Genomic DNA, 24,404 nt, shown 5'->3' on the forward strand with positions numbered 1-24,404 from the left:
AATCCAAAGCACTGCTCTCAGAACGCTTCATTTAATTTGGCCATTTTAAACTGGATTCTTTTTTCTGCAAAATTAAATAAAAGTTACTCATTCTGTTGCTATTACGTGTCTCTCCTGGCACATACATTAGTGATTCATGGAAGAACACGTAACACTAACAAATTATATTTTTGAAGGCTGAGCTTACTAACTCATCTGATCATTGCTGAACAATACAGTAAAAGAAAAAAAGCCCACCAACAGAAAAACCAGATTCTATACCAAGGGTAGAATTCATCTGACATAATGCAGACACTTCTACCTTAGGGCAGTTAAGCACCCTAAAGACATTTCAAGTCAAAAGAAAGAGGCTTTTCTGAGCACAACTCATTTGAACTATAAATTTGATAGTTGCTTAATGGATGAGGGGAGTCACAGCCAAATTGCTTCTTTTACTCTACTGATTATACAATGAATCTAGAAAAGCTCAGATACTGTGTCTAGTTTTGGCCAGTTAAACCCCACCCAAAACACCTGCAGTAGTGAAGATGAACCACTCTCCACCTTTAGAAAGGGCACTCATGCACCACTTATGCCACAGCTATCCCAGTTTGGGAAGGAGACAACAGGGAAGGAGAGAAGAGACAATAAAATAAACACAGCACCGGTAGCAAATTTAACTGTTTGGTTGAGAAGACTTTCTGCTTTCTTACAAGATAATGGTAAAAGATGAAAAAAAATAGCTGGAGTTACAAAAACTTCCTTTAGGAACACCTTTTTCAAAGTACTTTTTAAAACATGTGCGAAAAGGGAAAAATTACCGTCCGTGTGAAGCCTTTCTCTGTCACAGACTGTCCAATAGTGATTTTCCTAAGGAATCTGTCATTTGTATCCAGTACTGCAAGGAATGCAGAGAGGTACGATGTCACATTGCCAAGTCATAAATTCACATCTTTGCTCTGTGACAAATACCCAGCCAGGTCACCAATGAAGAGAAGATGGCAGTTTGAGAAACCGTCCTCTCCTAAAGGATGGCAAGTTCTTCCCAACATGATTCTTACACAAAGACTGCAATGAAATTAAGATACCCAAAATACACCAGAGCCAGCACTGCATCCAGAGGGAGGCTGCATCCCTTTGTGGGCATTAACCATCAGACCAAAGTTTCTGTGAAGAGCAGAACTGATAATATTATTCTAATTGATTTTTCACCATCGTTAACCAATATGAATCCAGGAAATTCTTGCAGTCAAAAAGAAATAAACACTTTATCACTTAAGTGATAAAATGGTCAGATACTATAATTTAGTGAGAATTGTTTCACATAGCTCTATTAAGTCAAATTACCTTGGAAACACAAACTATGAAACGCTGGCTTAAATTGCTGTTTCTTTCTACATGCTTGAAATATTCCAAGTGTTTTATGAAGTATTTCCCATGAGGCAGACTACTTAAGTCTCATTACAGGTTATGAAGCAAATTCTGGAGAATACATTTCATACTGTATTTTAAAAGAAAGAAGAAAAAGCAATACTCTAGGAGCCTAACTCAGGAAAAAAGCCTACTTTTAAAATTTTTTTGATAGTGAAATACTAAATCTGCCACACCAGAGAATGATTTAACCTTCAACTATCCCTTTAAAAAATCTGGTCTTCATTTGCTGTCAATCCCCAACAGTGCAAGTGGGCAGATTAAATCCAAGTTTAATCCCAGAGCAGAACCCTCTCCTTACTCACAGAGCAGTAAGGCAAAAAGGCAGTTGGCTACAGTTGCCAAATTCAACTCTCTCAGCACTGATCCAGAAACACAAACTTGCACGCATTAGCACACTCCTAATGTTTGTGAATTCAGAGGAGATTCAAGCCCCTGTGTTAGACCCTATAGAAATGGGATCTCAGCTGCAGACAACTATCCCACCAAACTTAAGGAAGGAGGAACCAGCTCTGCCTCTTTCCCACTTTTCCAGGAAACACAGTTTCAGCTCCAACTGCAAATACCTCTTTTGACACATTTTCTTTGATTTAATGTCTCTAATACCTCTTTGCCATGTTATGGTGCCTGGGTCAATGTCCAGTCTCACGAATGCATTTATTTCTTCCTTTGTCAAAGCCACAGGATCCGTTTTGTTAATGCCGAGTTTCTATGGGAAGACAAATAAGAGGTATAGTGAAAAGATTAACATAAATGAACCTTTTACTGCAGCATTGAGGCTTTGGCAGCATCTGCATAGTCAGAAATAAGGAGAGTCTGCCTTTTTGGGACCCTTTCTTCCAGACCTCTCAACAACATAACATGATCCCTATCAGCACATACTGGACAGAGCTTGCTGCTGTCCAGCTTGGAAAGGGCAAGGCAAACAATGGAGCTCATTAGGGCAGGCTGTCACCATGATTTGTGCAAGGCACCTACAGAAAGAGTAAGAGACAGCTCTGCAGTTCCTTCCACGCCTTGTTCTTGTCATTAGTCTCACATGCTTACATCCATTTCTCATTAGTTTGCCTGGGGTCACTGCACACAGCCACGCATATCTAAAGCCACTGCTTTCAGCATGCTGGTTAAAGCAGCACAAAGGAGGAATTAAACAATTCAGTCACAAGGCTGTCAGCATCCCAGAAAGCTGATCTTGAACACACTGAGAGGATGGGCAGTTTGCCAAGTTGCTTAATTGAGAGAAGAATTATCTCAAGAAGCCTGATACGAGTGCAAGCTTAGGCATGAGGGAAACAATTCAGTTGATTTATGAACGAGCAAGGTTTTTTTAATTAACTAGACAGTTAAGTTGCATTTTTCTCCTGAAGAACAGCAGGGAAGAAGAAAGTCTGTTCTTTTCCTCTTCAAGCATATAATTTAGAAAAGGAAATAAACAACAACAATGACAGAGAGATCATCTTTCTGAAGTATTAGTATCCTGTTCACATCTTGACATGTAATAACCAGAAGAGTAGTTAGGGTAGAGTTCCCTCAGCAGTCCATCAGGAACACCAAGCAGTATGACATCATTTCTTGCTCAGCAGTGGAAGCAAACCATGTATTCTCTAATGGTTAAGACACTATAGCCAATTAATATGTCAGAGTTTTACCTTCCTAAGTAGTCTGACTATTACTCCTGACTTCCAAATTTAGCCAGCACGAATACTCCACAAAATAGGCTTGTACCTTGAAGGAGCTCAGCAAAGCTCAGTCTGTCCTCCTAACTGCAAGGTTCAAGCCCAGCACAAAACTATTCATCTGCTAATCCTCATATTTGCAGAAGTCAATGTGAACTTGCACAAGCCCTTAAGTTTTAAGGATCAGAAGAGCTGTGGGCTGCTCAGGGTCTGACATTCAATTTTCTAAACTGGGAATTCTTTCTTTTTTTTTGCAGAGGAGAAATTTGCCATGTAGGGAACAAGTTTTTTTTTTTTTTTTTTCCTTTGTTTTCCCAACCTGGGTAAGACAAAGAAAATTCTGTATGTTCTCTTTTTGCTGAATTCTACAAATTGCCTTTTTTTGTGCTGCATTATCTACAGAGATGTCACATGGGAACCACTAATCTCTAGCTGTAACTGTGTGTTAGGTACGGAGACTGATTCTGGTCTTTTCTTAAACTGCATTAAGGACACTGAACTGACACCACTAATAAAGGACACTAATCTCTGTCTCTTCCCACTGTGCTAATCACAGAGTATTTGACAGAGTTATATCAGTGATTCCTCCTCTTAGGGCTGCATCTGTTTTCCATGGTGTATGAAGGATTACCACACTTTTGCACACTTCATGTAAAAAGTAAATGCCAGCAGAACGACCTAAGGGACAACACAAGTGTTTCTGTAACATAGCTCTGCCTACCTAAAGGATAAGTAAATGGAACAGAACCAGAAACCAGTGAGCTCACCTGTAGCCTTCGGACCTGAATGTCTGAGAACTTCCTGACACCATTGACAGATGGCACCAAACGGTTGTAGAGAGCCTTGCAAAATGAAAACAAGCCGACAATCAGCACTGCTGGCACACCCAAAACAGCCTGACCAAAGTGGGCTGGGATCAAACACGGGGTAAGAAAGGATTGTACCTGGTCAGACTGAGTCAGCTCATGGAATATACGGGCGTCAATAGCAGCAGCGACCAGGTTGTTGGCTGCAGTGATGGCATGGATGTCACCAGTGAGGTGAAGGTTAAACTACAGGACATAAAACATATCAGTTACCTCATCCTCCTGCAATTTTCATTTATTCCAACTCACCGTAGACAGATGGAAAGAGGAGTATTAATAGTAATGTTAAAGTGGGTGAGGGTGGAGAGATTGCTCAGTGCAGTATGTGGAAGAGAGGAAAGAATTTCTCTAAAACATAAAAATGCCTCCCCCACATTCGTGTCATTTTACAAACTTCTAAAGCAAAGCTCCCAAATAAAAAGTTTGTTTTTTTCTTTTCCCTTCCACCAGGACAGTTCTCACAGGCTCCCTGGCACTTAAAAGGCCCAACTCAGCACACTCTGTGTTCTGCATTGATCTTCCTTCACCTTCCTACTGACCCCCTCACTTGCACAGCAGGTTTCACACATACATTAGCTGAAGTGGCTGCTGCTCCCACAAGGGAATCTGAGCTATACTGGAACTAGCAACCTTGTGCAGCACTAGCAGTGGAGCTGTGGCTGCATAGAGCTCTGCTTAAGGTAACCACCCAAACACAGAATCACAGGCAGAACTTGTAGACCACATATTATGGAGTGACACTGCTAATAGTTTTCTTAGTTTTATCTCATTAAAACATAGTTTGAGTGGGTTTCCTACATGAGTTATCTGGCTGCACTGTAGCTGTGAAGCTGGTGAAAGACCTAGATTGGGCAAGAGGGAAGATTTCTTCATGGAAAGGGTTATCAAGCACAGAAACAGGCTTTCCAGGGAAGTGGTGGGGTCACCATCCCTGGAGATATTTCAGAAACATGCAGTAGCAATCAGGGACACAGTTTAGTGGTAGACTTGGCAGTGCTGGAGGAATGGTTGGACTTGGTGGTCTTAAAGGTCTTTTCCAACCTAAATGATCCTATGATTATGGCAGGTGAGTAAAAGGTGTGGTTAAAACAATCCTCTTCATCTCTAGCAAAGCAGCAAAGGAAGAAGATAAAAATTGAGAAAGGCGGTATGACAAGATTACCTTACAACATCATTTTATTGAAGTCTTGTTACTGTGGTCTCAAAACCCACAAAGGTAAAACAGAATGCAGCTAGTCACATACCAATTATAAATCCTAATTATGCTGCCTCATTCTGCATACATGCAACAAGAAGCAATTATTACTACCTTTGTTCTGTAGTACCAACTCAAAAGTTTTTCACTTGCTTTTTTTTTTCATAGGATGAAAGCTGCATGCAGAATTATTAAATGATGTATCAAGGTCAATATTGTAACTAGTGACTCCAGATACTTTAATTTTACCAGACATGCATTGACTAAAATGCCCCCATTAACTATGTGTATTTGTATCACGTGGGTCACACTTAAAGTCATTCCAGCCAGTTTGGTTCCTAGAGTGTGGCTGTTTCCCACAGCAGCACACAGTAAGGTATTTTGACTTATCTTATTAACACTCACAAAGAGGAGGAGGTTATTTTTCCTGTCACATCTATCCTTCACACACGTTCTTGGCACGTGACTAAATCAGTATTCTGCCTCCTGAACATCTTTATCTTTTATGGACTTGCTGCATCAATTACAGCAAATAGCCCTTTTGATTGTTTCTGCTTTTCTTCCTGAAATTGTCCTGTGTCAATCTACAAAGCATAAGACAAAGGTAGAATTCTACAGGCAATTACTCTGAGAGCTGAGAGAGGCAGAGAGCACATGCTACACGTGCTTTTTAATTCCCTGCCTCCAGACACAGAATTTTACTTGTTGCCAAGTCACACTAGAAATATGCTCCAGTGCCAGCCCCCCACAGGCTGAGGTCTTGGCATTGCTGATTCCCAAATTCCCTTTTCCCAGTTCATGTTAGTAATCTAAAACACAAGTACACCAAAATAGCTCACGGAAAGAGTCAGTGGCGACCACAGCTGACAGAACTATGCAATATTCTTCCAAAATGCATTAAGCCATTATCATCTTCATTTCAGCGATGGGAAAATGAGGCACAGGATGTACTTTGCTCCAGGGTACACAGCAATTCAAGGCAGAGAAGGGGAGGGAAGAGAGGAACTGGGAATTCCTAGCTCTATGAAGTTCCCTGACCATGAAGGCACACTTCTGAAACAACACAAGGATGGTTGTTTGCTAAAAAAACCCAAACAAACAAACAAAACAACAAACCTTTGCTGAAATCAAGCACCCAGTTCTTTCAAGTGCTACACTAGGTCATAAACCCATACATTTTCTAAATTATCTGACTGCAGTATCTCTTCAAGGTCTGTGAGCTGTGAGTGCAATGAGGCTTTTTAAAAAGAATTACCTCTTCCATTGGGACAACTTGACAATAGCCACCACCTGCAGCTCCACCTGCAGAGAGACAACAGTCAGACCACACCAATCCAGGTGTCTTCAGCCCTGAATTCTATTACATCTGTTTCCTTAATGCCTCCAGGAGAGCAGCTACCACTGAGCAGCTGAGTTTAAGTCCCAACACAGTACCTTGAAGTCAAAACTGAAGAACTTACCCAAAGCGCTTTTTTCTTAAAATAAATGCACTTGTAACTAGAAATAATGGTAAAGCTACAGTGCAACAGAGTTTCTGAATGCCATCTTTGTCCATTTAGACCAACGACAAGCAACAGAACAATCATACCTTTTATGCCAAAAGTTGGCCCCTGAGAAGGCTGCCGAACACATGCAAAGACATTGTGGTGAAGGTGTGCTCCTAAGGCTTGGACAAGGCCAACAGTGGTGGTGCTCTTCCCCTCTCCCAGGGGAGTGGGAGTTATTCTGCAGCAACAAAGCAGAAGAGACACAATTACACTTCTGTAGTGGGCGAGAATCAAATCCCAGGGATAAAACAGTCACCCAGTGATTGCAGTTAATGAGAATCAAATTCTGAATTGGCTCACACTTGAGCTCATCTTCATGAATTGAAGACTGGAAAGAGACTGGGAAATTATCATGTAACTGCTGACCACTTTCCTCTGAAACAATTTGCTAGTTCCTACTGAAGGCAGGCTACTAGACCAGGAGAAGCTGGGCTTGGAACCAGCCTACCCTTCATAACCCCGACGTGCAGACCAAAACAAATAATCTGCTGGAGATAAATGTTAAGCTACACTCCCACTGTTTGCCACAAGTGATCAATCTACTTCCCAAACTATTAGATTTTCAGTGTGATTTACTAAAACACAGAGTACCCCATACAGTCTCCCCACCAAAAGACTATTCAACAAGAAGCCATGTTAAATAAAATTTCTTTTCATCTTGTAAGTGAAGCCTCAGCTCAGGAAGCACCTACCCAGTAACAACGACGTATTTGCCATCTGGCTGGTTCTGCAGACGTTTCAGAACTGAGAGCTGAATCTTGGCTTTAGTTTGGCCATAGAGCTCCACCTCATCAGGGAAGAGGCCAACTTCTTTTGCAACTTGATCAATGGGCTTGGGCATGCAAGACTTTGAGATTTCAATATCACTTAAAGAAAAAGAGCAAGATGAGTTTATAAATCAAAGACTTCCCACAAATTCCCTGCTTCTGGATGGAATAAACTACAAACACCTAATCTGTATTTTAGAAGTCAATTCTTAAACTCCCCTAGTTAAAGGAATCAATCCCACCAATATCAGGTACATTAGTTGCTTTTTTTAAAAATAAAAAATAAAAAAAAGGCCAAACCCAAAACAAACCACAACCCCTCTCTTCAACCTCCCCATTTTCCTGAATGCCTTTTGTAGGCAATGTGTTATGATCCCATATGGTATTTTGCATATTTTCATCTGCTCCTTGGGGACATGACACCAGCAACTCCCATTTGAAGATGCTAGGGCTCTGGCATGCCAGACTGAATTTTCTTCCAAAATACAAGTTCATCTCTATTTCCTGAATCAGCAACAATCTAGCTGGCCTGAAGTCTGTCAAAGTCCAAGGAGACTACACTTCAAGACATACCACAGCACCACTGTAACTTAGCTCTGCTTTCTCAGGAAGACCTTAGAGTGCCTTCATGTGAAAGTATTACCTTGGAACAGGCATCTTTAGGGTAAGCTGGTTGTATTGGATGGTCCATTTTCCAGGCTGGAACTTCTCCAGAAAACGCTGCGCACTCTCCACAGTGCTCTAAAATGAGCAAGTGAATGCACTAAAGCAACCACCACTGCATGAACTGCACTGTTTAATGAAGAGACCAGAAAGTTCTGCCCCTCTTATATGTCTCAGTTTGGGATTAAACCAAAGTACTTGCATTAAAGCATTTGCTAATAATCCAGAATGAGATTCTGCTTGCTGTTTTCTTAAAAAGAAAAAAAAATCCCACATCTATATCTCGACCAATCTTCTAGTGCTGGATTTTTTGAGTGTTCTGTGCCAGCAAGGTTTCTTAAGCAAAGCATGCAAACAGAGGGAGCTGGTTTATACTGTTACTCTCCTTTTTATCCAATCACCCTAAGGATAATTTCAGAATTACAGCCAGAGCATTTTAAGTCAAGACCATTTCTTACAGTTTTCACTGACTGCACTCAAAAACCACACAAAACCCCCTCAAAACTGACCAACCAGAAATCTGTGTTCTAACATTTCCTCAGAGTCCATCTTCTTCCTCAGTTAACTGAACACAAATTATCTGGACGAGAAGTTGGAAATCCTAACTAGATTTTTCAAGAGCAAGAAGGGAGCACCAGATGCTTTGGCAGTGTGCTGATGGTCAGCAGCAACACCCCCCAAAGCAAACACAGAGGAGATGACCACAGTCTGCTCAGTACCTGCATTAGCATGGCCACAGTCATAGGTCCAACACCACCAGGAACTGGGGTGATGAAGGAAGCTTTTTCCTTTGCTGAACTGTATGCCACATCTCCCACAACTCTTTTTCCACTGGCCTTTGTGCTGTCTGGGGATTTAAAGAGAAAAGTAAGTTACACATCACATTTCACTACAGCAACAGAGAAGACAGCACTCGCTGAAGCTGAAGTCTTCAAATCTGCTGGAGCAAACAAAATAGAAGCTGAGTACCCAGGAAGCTGCAAAGAAAGATAAAAAAGCTAAGACAACATCACTAGATGAAGCTGTTATCATACTTCACTTGCAGAGTGTCAACAGCTCATGCAACACATCCTCCCATTAAGCACCATTTATCCTCAGCTAGACAAATCTCCCTCTCTTGGAGGATGCAAGTCTTTTCTTTGTGGCTCATGGCCCATAGGGCAGTTTGAATGAGATATAAACCAACAGTCAGGAAGAGGTGAGAGATGAAACACAGCTGACTCGTTCCAAACCCCATGTTTACATTTGCTCTGTTCCATTTTGGAAGGCATCTGGGCCTTACTATTGAATAAAATCACCTGCTTTTACAGAAACTGAAGGCAGAAAGTGCTGAGCTTTTCAATTATCACTGCTAGTTTAATGATGGACCAGTATATACTGCAGTTCACAGAGATCAGTCTTGTCAAAACAAACTTCACAGGTTGCTTAAGAAAGCATCAGTAGGATAATCTTTCTCTCAGGCAACGTATTTTGCTATATCCTGCTGCACTCCATGACCTGACAATTCAGAAGCAGACAATCCTTTTTTCCAGTGGTGACCTTTAAATTCACCCATAAAGAGAGGAAGAGACAAAATAAATTAGTAAAGTAGCACAGTCATCTAAGGAAGTCACTGATTACAGCACATAAAACCAGAAAATTCAAGGTGCTCCTGGAATGGCAGATTCTCACTTCAGATAAAGGACTCCAGGGAGCTTCTAACCAGCATGAAAATCTGAAAATAGATTTTAATGTTGTTATATTGAAACATTATATTGTATACAATAAGTGTATGTTTGAACAGAACACAATCAATAACTTTCATATACATCTGGTGAGGGGGAAGAGTGGAAGAGAAATCAAACCCCTCAACAGCTGATTATGTTAATACCAAAGACAGAACAAAAGCAGCTCCTGCCAACATTATTTTTCAGTTGCATTGTTACTGACAATTAGCAGCTTGGATGCTTTACTGTGTATTTTAAGCAACACTACTTCTCCCTAAAGCTCAAAGCCTGAACATCACAGCTGGTAACCAATGTTTCTGCAGCCGCTGTCAGTTTGCTGCCTGAACTGCAGACCAGTCTGGCCTTCCCCCCTAGAGACCAATTTAATTAAGGCTGCAAACGATAAATAATGTAATTTTATTTTCTTCCAAGGATGCCAAGCAGGCTCATCAGCTATCCTGGCCAGGAAGGCTCTCGGCCCAAGAATGAGGAAAACAAGCTGGCACTTCAAACTGCCTCATCTGTTCCACAGACACAGAGATGAGCACATGCCAAACAATCCCCCAGTCCCTGCTTCTGCATCTGCACCTCACGCCAAGCACTGCTGAGCACAGCCTAGGAGCTATTCAATTACCTGCAAAATGTTCTTTTGAAAGAAAGCTCACACACAATACTTGCCATTTCTCCCAATAATTTAATCTTCTCAATATTCATCATCTTAATATCATCAATATTCATCATCTTAAAAAATAAAAACTAGTTACAGGGAGTATCAGTGACACTAAAACCACATTGTAAAAAAACTGCTCTGATACTCCACTCTCATGGCTCCTTGGTAGCAAGGGCTGCAAAATCCCATAGCAGGGGACTTTGAGCAGAGTTGCTTCCTCCATCAGGACTCAGAAAGGGACGTTCCAGGGACTGCCATCTCTGGGAATATCCTCTACCTGCACTGCTTTCCCTTCCTGTAGCAAAGCAATTTCTACAGGGCTGGAATAAGGTATGCAGAGTATTTGCTGGACCAGCCCTCCAACTGCAGCAGTGGGGAGAGACAAATACAACCCAGTTTGGAAAGAGGCACTTGTCTGCTCTAGTAGAGGTTTCAGGAGATTGCTTTTTCCTCTCTGTCTACCTGGAGGAAATTCTGTTCATTGCAGTACACAAAGCCAGATATGGCTGAAGTGTCTCCTCCAGCCTCCAAACTGGCACCCTTGGAGCATTCAGGTCACCCTCCATACAAAAGCACAATTTGTATGGTACTGCATGGCTATAACTTGACCTAACTCCACCTTGGCAAGACTGCATGAAATCATGTCCTGATATACCAAACCAGTTTGGGATCTGCCTGTATCCTGACCAGCAAACCAAAGGCATATCCAGAGACTGCCATGTCCTCCATCTGCAACTCACAGCTGCACCTAGCTGTGTGCTGGGAGGCACCTAGCTGGGTGCACTTACACCTGTGGTAAGATGTATGTGCTCTCTCCCTATCACAATTCAAAGCATCGTCACAGCTAGCAGCAATATTTTCTCTGTACAGTGACTTAGCTGGAGAAGCCAGCAAGCTGGCTGCTGTTCTTTCTGTAGCACTGCAATTCCCATAATTCTAGTACTCATTTCCCAAAAGATTAATCTGAAAACTTTTTTGCAACGTATCAAAGGGGAAAAAAAATCAGGAAAACTCAGCAGCTTCAGAAAACCACAGGAAAGAAAAAAAAGAGAGCCTGTAGCATCCATAATTTCAAAACGTGACAGTTCCATAATGCTCTATCTCAATGCCATTAAATGTATTCCATGTGACACTGACTGGGTTGGGTGCACAAGAAACTCAGATGTCAATGCACTGCTCAAGGCAGGCTAATTGCAAAGGAACATGATGTGTCCTCAGAGATGCTGTTCCTACAGCCTGAAAAAAAGGTCATATCATCATATATCATAAACACATGTCAGCTGAGGAGACTCCAACCTATTCTGCTTCATGCCCATCAGCAGTGACCCTGTGGGTTTTGGCAAATGGCCTAAGTTTGGGTAGCTTGGAACAAAAACATCAAGCAACAAACAGCAACAGCAAATGACTTTTAATTTTAATTAGATAGAGAACTAATGTTTTTAAAAGCAGTCTAATGTCAACTTTGAGTAACAAAACCACTGAACAGAAATTTCTTTACATTCTGTTAAATAATGGCAACAAAATGACTGATTAATTATGAAAACTACCTTTTAAAAGCCTTGTGGGTGTAGCACAGAAAGTGTGACTAATTTTCCATATCATTCAATATCTGCAATTTGGATTTAAAATGAGATGAAAACAGAAATTGCCAGACTGTCTGTACCATCTTTATAAGGAAGGAGCACCTAAGTGAAACCCTACCCTAAAATCCATTATGTTAAAGCACTTTATTCTATGCCTGAGCCATTGTCACCAATACTCTTGCACAGTCTGCTTTGTTTCAAGACAACAGCCATTCAAGCCTAAGAAGTTAATGCTGTGATTCAACAAATCCACAGCTACTTTAAGAGACTGCTTGTCATTTCTGTATTTCAAAGGGAACAGCTTCATCAGATCCAACCACGAAGTAATGACAGCAAAGCTCTCAAAGCTCTGTGCTCTGAAGTGACAACAGCGACAAGACTCCACTATGTAGCTGGGGCAAATTAAATGGATATGCTGTTGCAATATTCCATGGGCCTCCTCTTTCCTCCATTAATCACCAACCTCATCGAAGGCAGAATCAAAACTGCCACCAACCTGCTTTAGGAGAGTACCTCAGGCCAGTGTTTTCTTTACTGTGGCATTGTCAGATGTTGCCATCACTATTTTAGACAGACTAACAGGAAAAAGAAGTCCATGTGGACCAGAGACACCACGGAAGCAGTATTAATGAACTTAGCAAATGCATTTATATACAAACACATCCCCACGCACCTGGCACATGGTTAATTCCACAGTCTATTACGATTGCACCAGGCTTGATCCATTCACCTTTTACCATTTCAGCTCTACCAGCTGCAACCACCAGGATGTCAGCTTTGCCAACCTATAAAAAAATTCAAATACAACAAACAACTGTGTATCACACTGGCAGTGAAAAATGCAGAGCTACTTCTGCAGCAAGTTAAATCAGTTTCAGCTGCAGTGAAAACTGTGCTCACCCATTACCATTGGAGGCATGGAAGGGCACTCTCAGCAATTAAAGGTAGCTGCCAGCTTCTCGGCAAGGACAAATTCCTACAGCTAGAAATAATGGCCTATTTTCACACTCCTACCCTAAAATATTGCTAGTCAACACTTCACAACCTCCTCTGAACTCCTCCATGATTCCCAAGTGGATCATAAAGGCTACATTTAGATAAATTTAAAGCCTTCTGAATATTCTTCTCTTCCTTCAAATATCCCTGCACATTCAGTGCTAGAAATATACCCAGCACTCATCAGACAGCAAGAACTCATCTTGCTCAGCCAAGAATAACCCCTGCACAGAACTAAGCAGCAGTTCACTTGTGATAGCACTGTCTTGTGCTTTTCATGTCCAGGACTACATATCACACAACTCCAGGGGAAGCTGACTGTATTTCAGCATTAATATGCAGTCAGGGACTACTCACTAAATTTGACAGATCCAGTAATGAAGCTGGTGTTAAAGACTCTGACTAAAGCTCGCTGTCAGTTCCTGCATGGCTTCATTCATATTTGCTTAGGAAGCTGCTATCCCTTGGATTTTTTTTTCTTTTAATCTTCAAGGGACATAAAGTATTTTTAAGATATCATTAAGTATTAGCACTTCAATTTTTAATCAACGTAATGACAGTCTTACTGAACAGCAACTTAACGGCGTGAGGCATTGCAGTGTTTCTGATCTACTTTGCAAGTTACATTCAAACACTCCTACTCCCTTTTCAGCTTTAATACTTGCCTACAGAGCCTGGCAGTGCTGATGGCTCTACGAAATCCAAGTAGGTGGCAGCACAGCAAAACACTATTTCTGTCACTCTCACTGCTGAAGAGGAAAATGGTACCAACTCCCTGTCACAGAAAATCGACTAAAAAATAAACCAGCTGAGAAATCATTTGGCCTAACATTTCTCAGCCATTAGAGAAAACGACCAACTGGTCTTTTTGGTAAAAAAAAAAAATATCAAAACAACAAAAACATATGCTGTTTTGCCAAGCACTTACATGGACATTAAGAAGGGATGATTAAATTCTCAGCACTTGCTCAAAGACAACAAAAATAGTAATTTTATTGTTATAATTAAACCCCTCTAATTAAGTGCCAAAAATAATCAAGAGCCTATTCCAGCGGAAGTATTTACACAACCATGCAATGAGCAGGACTGGGAAATCAATGCAGATGAAAAGACACCCCAGATCTAATGATCAGCAGATCAGCAGCAACACACTGAGCAACAATGAGCATGGAGCAGCAGCGGCCCAGAACAAATAACTACAGCCTGTCCTTACCTCCTCAGCCAGGGTGGAGGTCTTGGAATGGCATGTGGTGACTGTTGCGTTATTCCAGAGCAGCAGGTCGTGCATGGGAGCACCCACGATCTTACTGCGACCGATCACCACGGCTCTTTTCCCTGCCACCTGGACACCTGCACCACAGAGAGTCAGGAGAGAGCAAAAAAGAGGTCACTGTGCAGCCTGGTACACACTAATTCACACTGCTCTGAAGTCTTGGTCAGTTTAAGTCTGGCACTGGTACTTCAGAATAATATCGTTTGTTGTGTGTGGTAGGGAATTACAGCAGGGAGGGAGGAAGGAAAGACCATTTCAACCTAGTCCTTTTACTCTCTAAGACAGCAGAGATGAAATGTGATATCTCAGCAGAAGTTGTGAAGCAGAGCCTTGCAATGTGTGTAATTTCTACTCTTATTGAAGACTACTGCACTCATGAATCATGTATGAAAACCTCCTTACCTGTCTGCCTGATAAGTTCCATGCATCCCTTTGGCGTACACGGAATAAAGCAGTCTCCAAGGTCCCCTCTAGAGAGTTTCCCAGCATTGATGCTACTTAAGCTGTTTTTTGAAAGAATAAAGGCCAAGTAAGATACCCAGCCTCACTGTTCAAGAGAAAATAAAGAAAAAAGGTTTCCTTCTGGAGCAGCTGTCATGCTCTCCAGGGGTAAAGTCAGTTTACCCATCCACATCCTTCTCAGGTGCAACAGCATTGGTTATTTTTTCTGTGTTGATGGGTTTATTGGAGTCAAGAGGCAGCTGCACTATAAAGCCATGAACAGCTGGGTCTGCATTCAAAGAGGCAATGCACTTCAGTACCTACAATAACAAACACCAAAAAACGAATGGCTGATGAACTGAAATACAACTGATGCAAAGGAAAAAACATAATCCTATCTGGATTAAAAGATAAAAACTTCATATTTAGTTTTTTCCACCAGAAAGTATAAACCACTTACATTTTTTATTTAAAAAAAATAACTCCTAAAGTCTCCAAATGTTACATTGTAGTGTTTTAGTTTTCTTTAAAAAAACACAAAAACACCTCAGACGACTCCAATTCTTTTTGCGTGAGTTAGTATCAATAGACAAGTAGTCCTTTTTTATACAATGACAGGGCAGAGGTATCTTGAGCTCAACACCGAAGTTATGTGTTTTTTCATCACTGGCTATATTACTTACATCAGCTTCTGTTGCTGTGTTTGGCAATTTTATGTGGTTGGCACTGATCCCAATCTGCAAATAAGAATAACAACAAATCATCTGATTTCTGAATTGACATCCAATTGATCTAGCTAATCTCTCTATCCAGCTAAATCACATCTGCATTCTGCCACATTTCCCAAGTCTATCTCCTGTTCCTAAAGCTTTGTGTCCTACGATTTAGAAATACCATCAAAGAAAGATTAGTGCTTTGCCTACTAAGTCTGTCCTTTAACTGTTCTATTCACCTTTTGACATGAACAATATCAACTTTGCTTGACAGCACACTGTCTTCAAATGCCAGGTATCACCCAGGGAAAAAGGCACTCATCGGTGTTCAGATGTAATGTTCTACTTGTGACAAGCACAAGGCAACTGCAGGTACAAGACATTCAGGGAAGATAAGGACAAGGCCACTGATCAGGAAAGACATAACACTTCAGACAAATGTAATCTGTGATGATCACACAAAAAGCGCCACCAACCCACACTGCTATGACTAGAGAACCCCACTTGACTCTCAGGTTACACACTTACACTACATTCTTGCAACTGAGACTCAGGCCAGCACTGCTTTCTCCAATACTGGCAAAGCTTAGACAAAACTATTGATTTGTGTCTGGTTTTTCATATTCAGATCTGACCAACTGCAGGAGGGTAAAAGTAGTCCTGAAGTCCAGGCATTACCTCAGCAGCAGCCTTCAGCTTCATATTAATGTAGAGGTTTGAATCATCCCGATTTCCAACCTAAGAATGAAAAGATAGTTGAATTACAGCACAGAATAGAGAGACCCAGACACAGGCTGACATAGGCTTAACCATCAGCTTCCTTGGATCTACATCAAGGAGACAGAGGTATTCCTGAATTACTGTAAAACACATTGATAGAGGACATAAGCAGCTGGAGCTAACAGGAAAGCTCTTTCAAGTACAAGGCAGCTGAAGATAAGTTGTCTGATCTCCTGCACAAACACCATTTGCACCTGTTGAAAAACCTTAAAAGTACAGTGGTCTCCAAAGCAGAAAATATTGCACGCCTTCTGATCTGAGAAAATTAAATCCTTAGCTAATTAACATGATCAGCAGGTGCTGATAACATTCAATTATCTGACTAAGGCTTTCAGAAACAGTGGGCCTCTTTGAAAGCTAGGAATCTTAATTTTATGTACATATGTGCTTTGATGGAGACATTTCTTCCACTGCTGTTTTGAACCTTGATAATTTTCCTGCCAAAAAAAAAAAAAACAAACAAAACGAAGACAAAGTGATGCACAAAGCGAAAGCAGCAAATGGAACAAATGCCTGCAGATTTTGGCAGTACTGGGTGCTCACAGTACAACTGCATTTCAGGAGACCACTTGCATCATCCAGTGTTTTGTTAAAGGTAGTACTCCTTCCAATTTTAAGAAAATAGGTGTCAAATAAGGAAAAGCTGATAAGCAAGCTCTTGAAATCCTGTTACCTGGGAGCCATCCCTGGTTCTCACATAGACTACAAGCCGCAGAGGTAACTGCATTACCTGATCACCCAGAACACATTGGTTCTTCCTCCCCAGGTACAGATAAAGGGGCTGTCTCCCCTGTAAAGTCTGCTGGGTTTAGGAAAAAGTTTGCTTCATACAGGGCAGAGAAGCAGGAGATGTCAGCAAACATATGTTTTGTGAATAAGGAATTACTGACTACAGGACAAAAAATAAAGATTAACTGACTTATTCTTTGAGCTCAGAGGACACCAGATACCTCCCAAGAGCAGAGCACATAATGTATGGTGTGCTACAAATAAGAAACAGCTCATTGTCCTGACTTCACTGGAAAAGACAGCTGCAAATATCAGTATTAGGAGATGAACTCCAAGCCCAGACTGTTTGGCAGCTTACAGAAGTGTCAGAAAGCCAAAGAGAAAACAGGTTGTAAAGGACTCTGAGACAATCCAGCACTGAATAAAGGCCCACCATGAAAACAATCCAGTAATTCCACAAGACAGCAATTTTTGAAGACGGTTTATGAGGTCAACAGTACAGCAGCTTTCATCAAAGCATGACTAAATTTTTAGATCCTCCTTCCTTCCTTCTAGGCATCTGCAGACAATCTGCTTAAAGCTAACAGAAAGGAAAACCAGAAACACAAGCACAGATTTGTTGCTGGCATTTGAGAGGAGCATGGCCTTTGTGTGGTATCGTGGCATTAGCACTGGAATCCATAGACAGGCACCAAAGGCTCTGCAGGAGCATAAAATAATGAATAAGGACAAAAGTCACTTCTCTAAGCAGCCACTTAGATTCCCTCTATCCTTCGTGGACACACAGTTCCTTCCTGTAGCATGACACTTGCTACTGCTAGTCACCTTTTGTCCTAAGCACAAAGAGTTACCATTTTTTATAGCTGCAAAGGAAAAAAATTCTGCCAAACAGGTGAAACCCCCATACTTGACATGTGCTTTTTACTTCTGCAAGCCTTTCTGTGTAGACTTTAACACTTGCTCACTTCTGAGAGTTATCCAATTCAGCAACAGGATGTTGTTCCATCCCTTGCACTCAAAGTCATCTTGGCCAAAGGTAGCTTTAGTTTTGTTTGGGTTCCCTCCCCTCCTCTGCTCCTCTTTTCTGTCCATGTTTTGACATAACAGCAGACCAAATCACCTAATAAACATCCCATGTGGAGGATTTCTGGTAGAAACACATCTCTGAAAGCTGCCAAAATTCAGGGCTCACTCAAGTGCAGCAATTTGGAATGGAGTCTGCAAGCACTGCTTGCTCTTAATAGGCAAACAGCTTGATTTCACCATTTCACAAACATAGCACTCCAACAGAGAACAGGGTCTGAAAAAAGAAATAAAACAACTGAAAAATAATAAAAAAATTTGGACCCTGACACTTGGAGAAAAGACATAACAGGACTGTGTTACCATCCCACAGAGAACACTGTTCCTAATAAAATGCTACCAACTACAAGGCAGCTTTGATGAAGCTCATCAGCTGTGTCCCTACCACTGCAAAGCAACTTGTATTTTCTGTAATTGTCATTAGAGAAAACAATACCTGCAAAATGGCAAGTCCTGGTCTGAAGCCTGGAAATTTCTCAGTCATCTCAACAACTTGCTGCTTTAGTCTGTCTCTCACTTGTCTGAAGAGGGGGCGGGGAAAAGGAAAACAAATACAAGGTAGAAGTTAATCACAGGGCTCAATTCTGATACAGTGATGGAGTTGTTCTGATATAGTCAGGAACTGTAAAGGTGACACATGGGCAGACTGGCAAACAAGTACTTATGCTTGTACAAGTACACAGCTCCCAGCAATCTCCAAATAAGACTGATGTCCATAAATCACTAAGACACTCTGCAACCAGGTTCATTCTAACTTATTTAAATAATTTTTTTTTTTAAAGTCCACATTTGTGCTTCTTCATGCTCTCACAGGACACAAGGGTAAAAAAACCCAACCTAACAAACAAACAAAAAACCCCAAAAAACAAACAAACAAAAAAACCCCACCAAAACAAACAAACAAAAAACAACCAAAAAACAAACAACAACAACAAGCTCCAAAAATGGAAACTCCTGGGATTTCAAACTTCTTTCCCAAAAGGAAATCCTCTTTCCACCTATGCTGTAATAAAATTACCTGAATCCCAGAGGCACCAGTCGTCACTGTCACACAAGCTGTCCTGGTAAAGGATTATGGATATACAATGGCAAAATTCTGGGAAATAACTAAACAAGCAGCAGGTACCCAAAGGTAAAGCAGGGATGAGAATGGGAGGTGGACAGACATGAAGAAAAGTCACCAAACCCTTGTACACAGCTCAGGTCAACCCTTCAGCAAAGGCAAGTTTAAGGATACAACTGAAAAAAACACAACTTTGAAACAGAGCATTGATTAGTTGTTCTAGTTCAGATGTGAACTCACACCCAGTTTACCATGGAATGTTTTAATAACAAATACCCAGCACTAAAATTGGGCACAGACAGCTTGAAAGCCACCGTTACCACCTCTCCCCAGCCTTGCACTCCTCTCTAATTTCTCAGCCACTCTGGCTCCACACACATAATCCTTCACCAGGGAAGGTGCCAGGCCCAACTGCTCCATCTCCTCACCACCGGCAGTCAGGATTCTGAAAGAACTGGCCAGTTCTGTCCACCTCAGGGGCTCATGGCACTGAAAAGAGGCTGTGGCACTGCACTGCAAATGTAAGAGACACTCAGAACCAAAAGCCAGGACATGAGAGGCTTGACAGGTCTGTCCTCCATGTGATCTCCATCCCGTGTCACACCCCCTTTCTCAGAGATGAGAAGGTGCTACCACCACACTCAGCAAATCTACCCTGCACCAAACACCCTTCTGTTTAAAACACAGGTCTCCTTGTGCTCATCCACCCTCAGATCAGCATCACCAGGTCTGCTACGTCCCAAGTGGGACCACACTTCCCAGACTGGAGCAGGCACTGTTGGTGCCAGTCCATTAAAAATGTGAACAGCAAGGGTACAGGGACAGGGTACATAGATGATGCCAGATGGGAGCCTGTTATGCCTGCACAGAGGGAAACTCCAGGAAAACTGAAAGCCAGTGAGGCAACTCTACCCTGCAACTATGGGCTCCAAATTAGAAGTGCCAGAGGCAGGAAGACAGAGAAATGGGAGCAGCACACAGCTCTCGACCCAGCAGCACTGATCCCAGGGGACAGCTGCAGCTGGCCCAGCTAGAAGCAGCCCTAAGGCTATTTTAAGTCTCATCTCAGAGGGAGCCACAGCCTCCAGCTACATCCCAAATCATGCATCTCTCCTGCTGTATCCTGAATCACATGGTCAGAGCTCTGCTGCACCTGAGGAGTGGGTTCAGAGTATTTATAGGTGTTTGCATCTAGCCAAGTGGTTCAAAGCCTCTTAACAAACTTCAGCAGAAGCAACTGTTTAGAGCCTTACTTAAGAAACAGTAGTTCTGAGCCTTCCTTCACCTGTCACCTCTGTAGAAGACTTGACATGAAGACCAGCTGATGAGTTCGGAGAACAGTCTCATAGCAAACCTCACCCCAGCAATTCTTTGTGCTTAAGTGACAAAAATTCATCTGCTGGGTAGCAAAATCCCAACTGCCTCTCCTTACAGTCCAGCTGTAAGCCCCTAGGGAGGTACCTGAGCTGGCTCATGAGCAGCCTCTAATAACAGCACAACAATCTCAAGGAGCATCAGAAACCCCCTGCATGTAGCCTCTGAGCGGGGGCTGTGGGCAACTTTCCAAGGGAACTATTTCTGAGGTCTCTGGTGTTCCAGTAAGGAAAAGGCACCACTGGTTTGTCGCCAGCAAACAAAAAGAAATGCAAACAAACATGAAATATTAGAAAGGGTCCCAGGTTTAGGTATTACTTTGATTCCAGTCTTCTCAGCTGAAGTGAAAGGAGTCCACCCAATTTCCTCGGTGAAGCAGGGCTGTGGTGTGCTTTTACCTCCAGCAGCCACAACTATTCACACATTACATTGTTGTCATTTTTTGTAATTAGGCACTAGGTTACTTCCCCTTCAACTCCAGAAGAAAGGTAACACCCACAAACATACAAATGTGGTGCTGTTAGTGCACTTTTCTTTAGGAGCCTTGAATGAAGAAATCACTTGTTAGACAGCCATCTAGCGTTGGGTACCACTGTTCTCCAGTGGTCACAGAAACCACAGGGGCAAAATTTGAGAGAAAATTCAAGAAAAAAGAAAACTTTGTTTTAACTCCACAGACTTACAAAGGCCAAAAAAATAACCTTTGCAAACTAACAGCTATTTACTTATATAGTCTGCAAAATTCTATTGTGGACCTCAGGCCTTCCCAAAGATAAAAGTTCATATTGATAAATCAATACCACTTTTTACTAGCTGTATGAAAACTCTTAAATTTTGGTGTTTTTTTACTCTTTTAAGTAAAAATTTTCAATTCTATGCAGCTGCTTCCCCAAAAGCCTTTTCTCTGACTCTATGCCCCCTCCTGTGCCCATGTGCCCTTCCACAAACAAACTCATGCAGTAAACAAAAGTCCAGGGTCCACAAAGGTTAAGGACAGCACATGGTTCTAAGCATACAATGCAACAGCCAGCTCCAAAGATTAAAGAACTTGTTAGAATTTCTTTCTGTAGACTGCAATAGTGAGCTGAATTTAAATTTATTAAGTGGATTTCCCAGAAATTAAACAAAGGACAAGCCACACTCTTTCAGCTCTGCTGGAAATGCAGAGAACATGGCTCCCACGTCAGCAGAACCCCACACCCTCCTGTGGGATTATGGACACAGTGCTCAGCTGGTGAGGACACACAGCACCACACTGAAGATGGCACCACACTGTGTTTCTGTCCCTTCTGTGAGTAACAGGGTCCAAGGTTTATGCAAACAGTGCCAAACACAGGACCTGGCAAACACCTCCTCGGAGACAGTGATGCTCCAGAAGACACCCGTCCCCAGAGGGGAGGGTTTGGCTTTACTGCCTGGATCACAGAGTCTCCAAAGGTTTCATAAACATGCAGCAGAAATGCTCCTGCTACAGCCCTGCAGCAACAGCTGCATGAGGCTGATGGTCCTTCCCAGATTCTGTATCATCCTGCTCAGAGCTGCTGTCCCTGCAGCCATTCCTTCTTACAGCCTGCAGCACTGCCACTGCTCACCTCCCATTGCTCCCATGACCAACACCATAATGTGCAAAAACAAGCTTTCCCATCTCCAAACCACCATGGCACCACGTCCTAGCTCAGGACAACTGCATTATCTTAACATGCTGTGAGGGGGCTGCAAAGAAGAATGTCACAGAACATCCCACTTGCACCCAAAGGAGGCACAGAGGAGCCTCTTCTGAGGGAAGTCACAGGTTGGCTCAGTGAGTGGCACTGGGATAGGAAATACCTTGGGAAAGACCATCTGAACACTGCTGGCAATTCAACATATGGCTCCAGTTGCAGAAAGACATCATTTACAGCTGGAATCAGTTCACATGTCTCCCACCCTCTTGTCTCATGCTCCACTGCTGTATGCTCCTGGCACACTGTCATTATCTCCTAGAAAAAAAATGCCTGCTACTTTCTACCACTTCCACACTCACAGGGTTTTTAACCACCTTTTAAGTTGTGTTAATGCCTGGAAAGGCTGACCTGGAACAGAGACTAGGCAGAGCAAAAGGAATAAAACAGGTATTTATTGAAAGGATACACAGTGCAAGAGCCTGGCTGAGGCTACACTCATTTATCAGCACAAATACAAGCATGAACTCTCTTCAGACCAGATAAATACACAGAGCCATTTCTGCTTTTTTAGATGCTTTTTCATCATGTCCATAATTTCATTCCAAGGTGGGTCTGAGAGACAGGCAGCAACTGAGGCACTTTGCAACTGTGACTGACAACAGAAAATTCGAGTTTAACACAAAGCTGAATCTTTAAAACTTACAAGAGTTTGCCCCAAACAGGAGTTATGATACCATGTTCCCATGCTGCAATATCTATGTTGCTGCAACATCTATCTGCTTCCCAAAATGGATACTGCATTTAATACCCTACTATCAGGTGATTTAATAAGAGGAAAACACAAGAGCAATAGGTAAGGACTCAATCCACCTTTGGGTGGCTGCAAGCACTCCAGACAATATTCTAGGCCCTATCTACAAAGCTTGCCTTCTGAAGGAATGATATTGAGATTTTAATCATTCCACAAAGAGGACATGGCAGTCCCCACAGGTTCTTTGCCTTCCCTGTAAGCTGGTGCTGATGTGCACAGATCACAGATCTGTAGCCCTGTTGTCCACCAGACAATGTCTTCTCCTCTCTTATCAACTCTTCAGAGCAGGGTCCCAGTTTTTAAAACTGTGTCTGCCCAGCACTGAGCACAAGGGGTTCTTGTTCATTTTTGGGGCCACCCAATAGCACTGGAAGTTCACTTTAACTCAGCCCATCCACAGCATGGGACCCTTCAGTGCAAGCCTGAAACACTGTGAGTAGGATCTGGTAAAAGAGAGCTCAGAGATCAGGGAATTTTTTTCCATTTCAGACTAGATTTTCCTGGAGTTACAACAGGACCACCAAAAAAAAAAAAAAAACCAAAACAACGAAAAACAACCCCTCCCAAAACAAAACAAAAAACAAACAAACAAAAAAACAACCACAAACTATATAAGGCCCAGACTGAAAAGGCTGAGGAGTTGTTTACTGCACTGTTACCTCCAGTTTTAAGTTCAGCCTGATGACCAGTCTATTGAGCACTCTAAACCCAAAGCACTACCTGGCCCACCCCTAGGGGCTCTGAGGGGTGCTAACTCTACCCGGCCATCACAACTCAACAGCCACTCTTCCAGAGCAGAAATGTTGGTCCACTCCTGGTCCTACCAAACAATTTGGGCCAAGCCAGAGGTTTCCAAACCTGGGCTCTTTCACATGGCAAAGCCTAAACACACAGCTCACTGCAGTGGACATAAACTGTAAAGAAGAGCCACTACCATATTTTGCTCTGATTATCTCTTTAGACACAGAAACAGAGATTGATTTTTTTTCAGGGAATACCAGCAATAAAAGGTGGAGAATACTGTATTTTTATTACCTTAAACCCACCATATCCTGCACACTTAAAGCACTGCTTCTCTTCCTCCCATTAGTCATTTGTTTACTGTACTGTTATACAATAACTCATATTTTGTAACTCATTTGCCAATGAGGCAAATTTAACTTGGAGCAAAATCTAACGCAGAATTACTAAACAGCCACTCAGAGAAGTAGAGGAAAGCTACTCTGAGCCAACTCAGCCAGCTCAGATTGATGCAGAACCCATCCAATATTTAATATATTTCACAAACTGTGCAGGCTTCTTGTTTGTACTGACAGAAGCTGACTTAGATGCATTTTCATGTTGATGCATTAACATCAACACCAAAATCCTACAGAGAAAACAATGTCTGCTGT

At 42.1% G+C, this 24,404-nt stretch overlaps 1 protein-coding gene across 3 annotated transcripts in view; it reads right to left on the reverse strand.

The window, feature by feature from the left end:
* The window catches only part of MTHFD1 (methylenetetrahydrofolate dehydrogenase, cyclohydrolase and formyltetrahydrofolate synthetase 1), a 39,990-nt gene that overhangs the window by 13,209 nt on the left and 2,377 nt on the right, over nt 1-24,404 (reverse strand). For all 3 annotated transcript variants that reach the window (XM_062494824.1, XM_062494823.1, XM_062494825.1), the window contains exons 2-17: nt 18,535-18,619; nt 16,185-16,244; nt 15,477-15,530; nt 14,977-15,113; nt 14,755-14,855; nt 14,293-14,429; nt 12,757-12,868; nt 8,844-8,971; nt 8,105-8,202; nt 7,387-7,560; nt 6,736-6,872; nt 6,403-6,449; nt 4,031-4,138; nt 3,854-3,928; nt 2,017-2,119; nt 801-877 (exon numbers count right to left, since the gene is read on the reverse strand). In XM_062494824.1, coding sequence (XP_062350808.1) covers nt 801-877; nt 2,017-2,119; nt 3,854-3,928; nt 4,031-4,138; nt 6,403-6,449; nt 6,736-6,872; nt 7,387-7,560; nt 8,105-8,202; nt 8,844-8,971; nt 12,757-12,868; nt 14,293-14,429; nt 14,755-14,855; nt 14,977-15,113; nt 15,477-15,530; nt 16,185-16,244; nt 18,535-18,619 — 1,633 coding nt within the window. The remainder of the gene's footprint in view (nt 1-800; nt 878-2,016; nt 2,120-3,853; nt 3,929-4,030; nt 4,139-6,402; nt 6,450-6,735; nt 6,873-7,386; nt 7,561-8,104; nt 8,203-8,843; nt 8,972-12,756; nt 12,869-14,292; nt 14,430-14,754; nt 14,856-14,976; nt 15,114-15,476; nt 15,531-16,184; nt 16,245-18,534; nt 18,620-24,404) is intronic.

This window comes from Cinclus cinclus, chromosome 6 (genome assembly GCF_963662255.1).
Source record: "Cinclus cinclus chromosome 6, bCinCin1.1, whole genome shotgun sequence".
In the NCBI taxonomy this organism is placed as follows: Eukaryota; Metazoa; Chordata; class Aves; order Passeriformes; family Cinclidae; genus Cinclus; species Cinclus cinclus.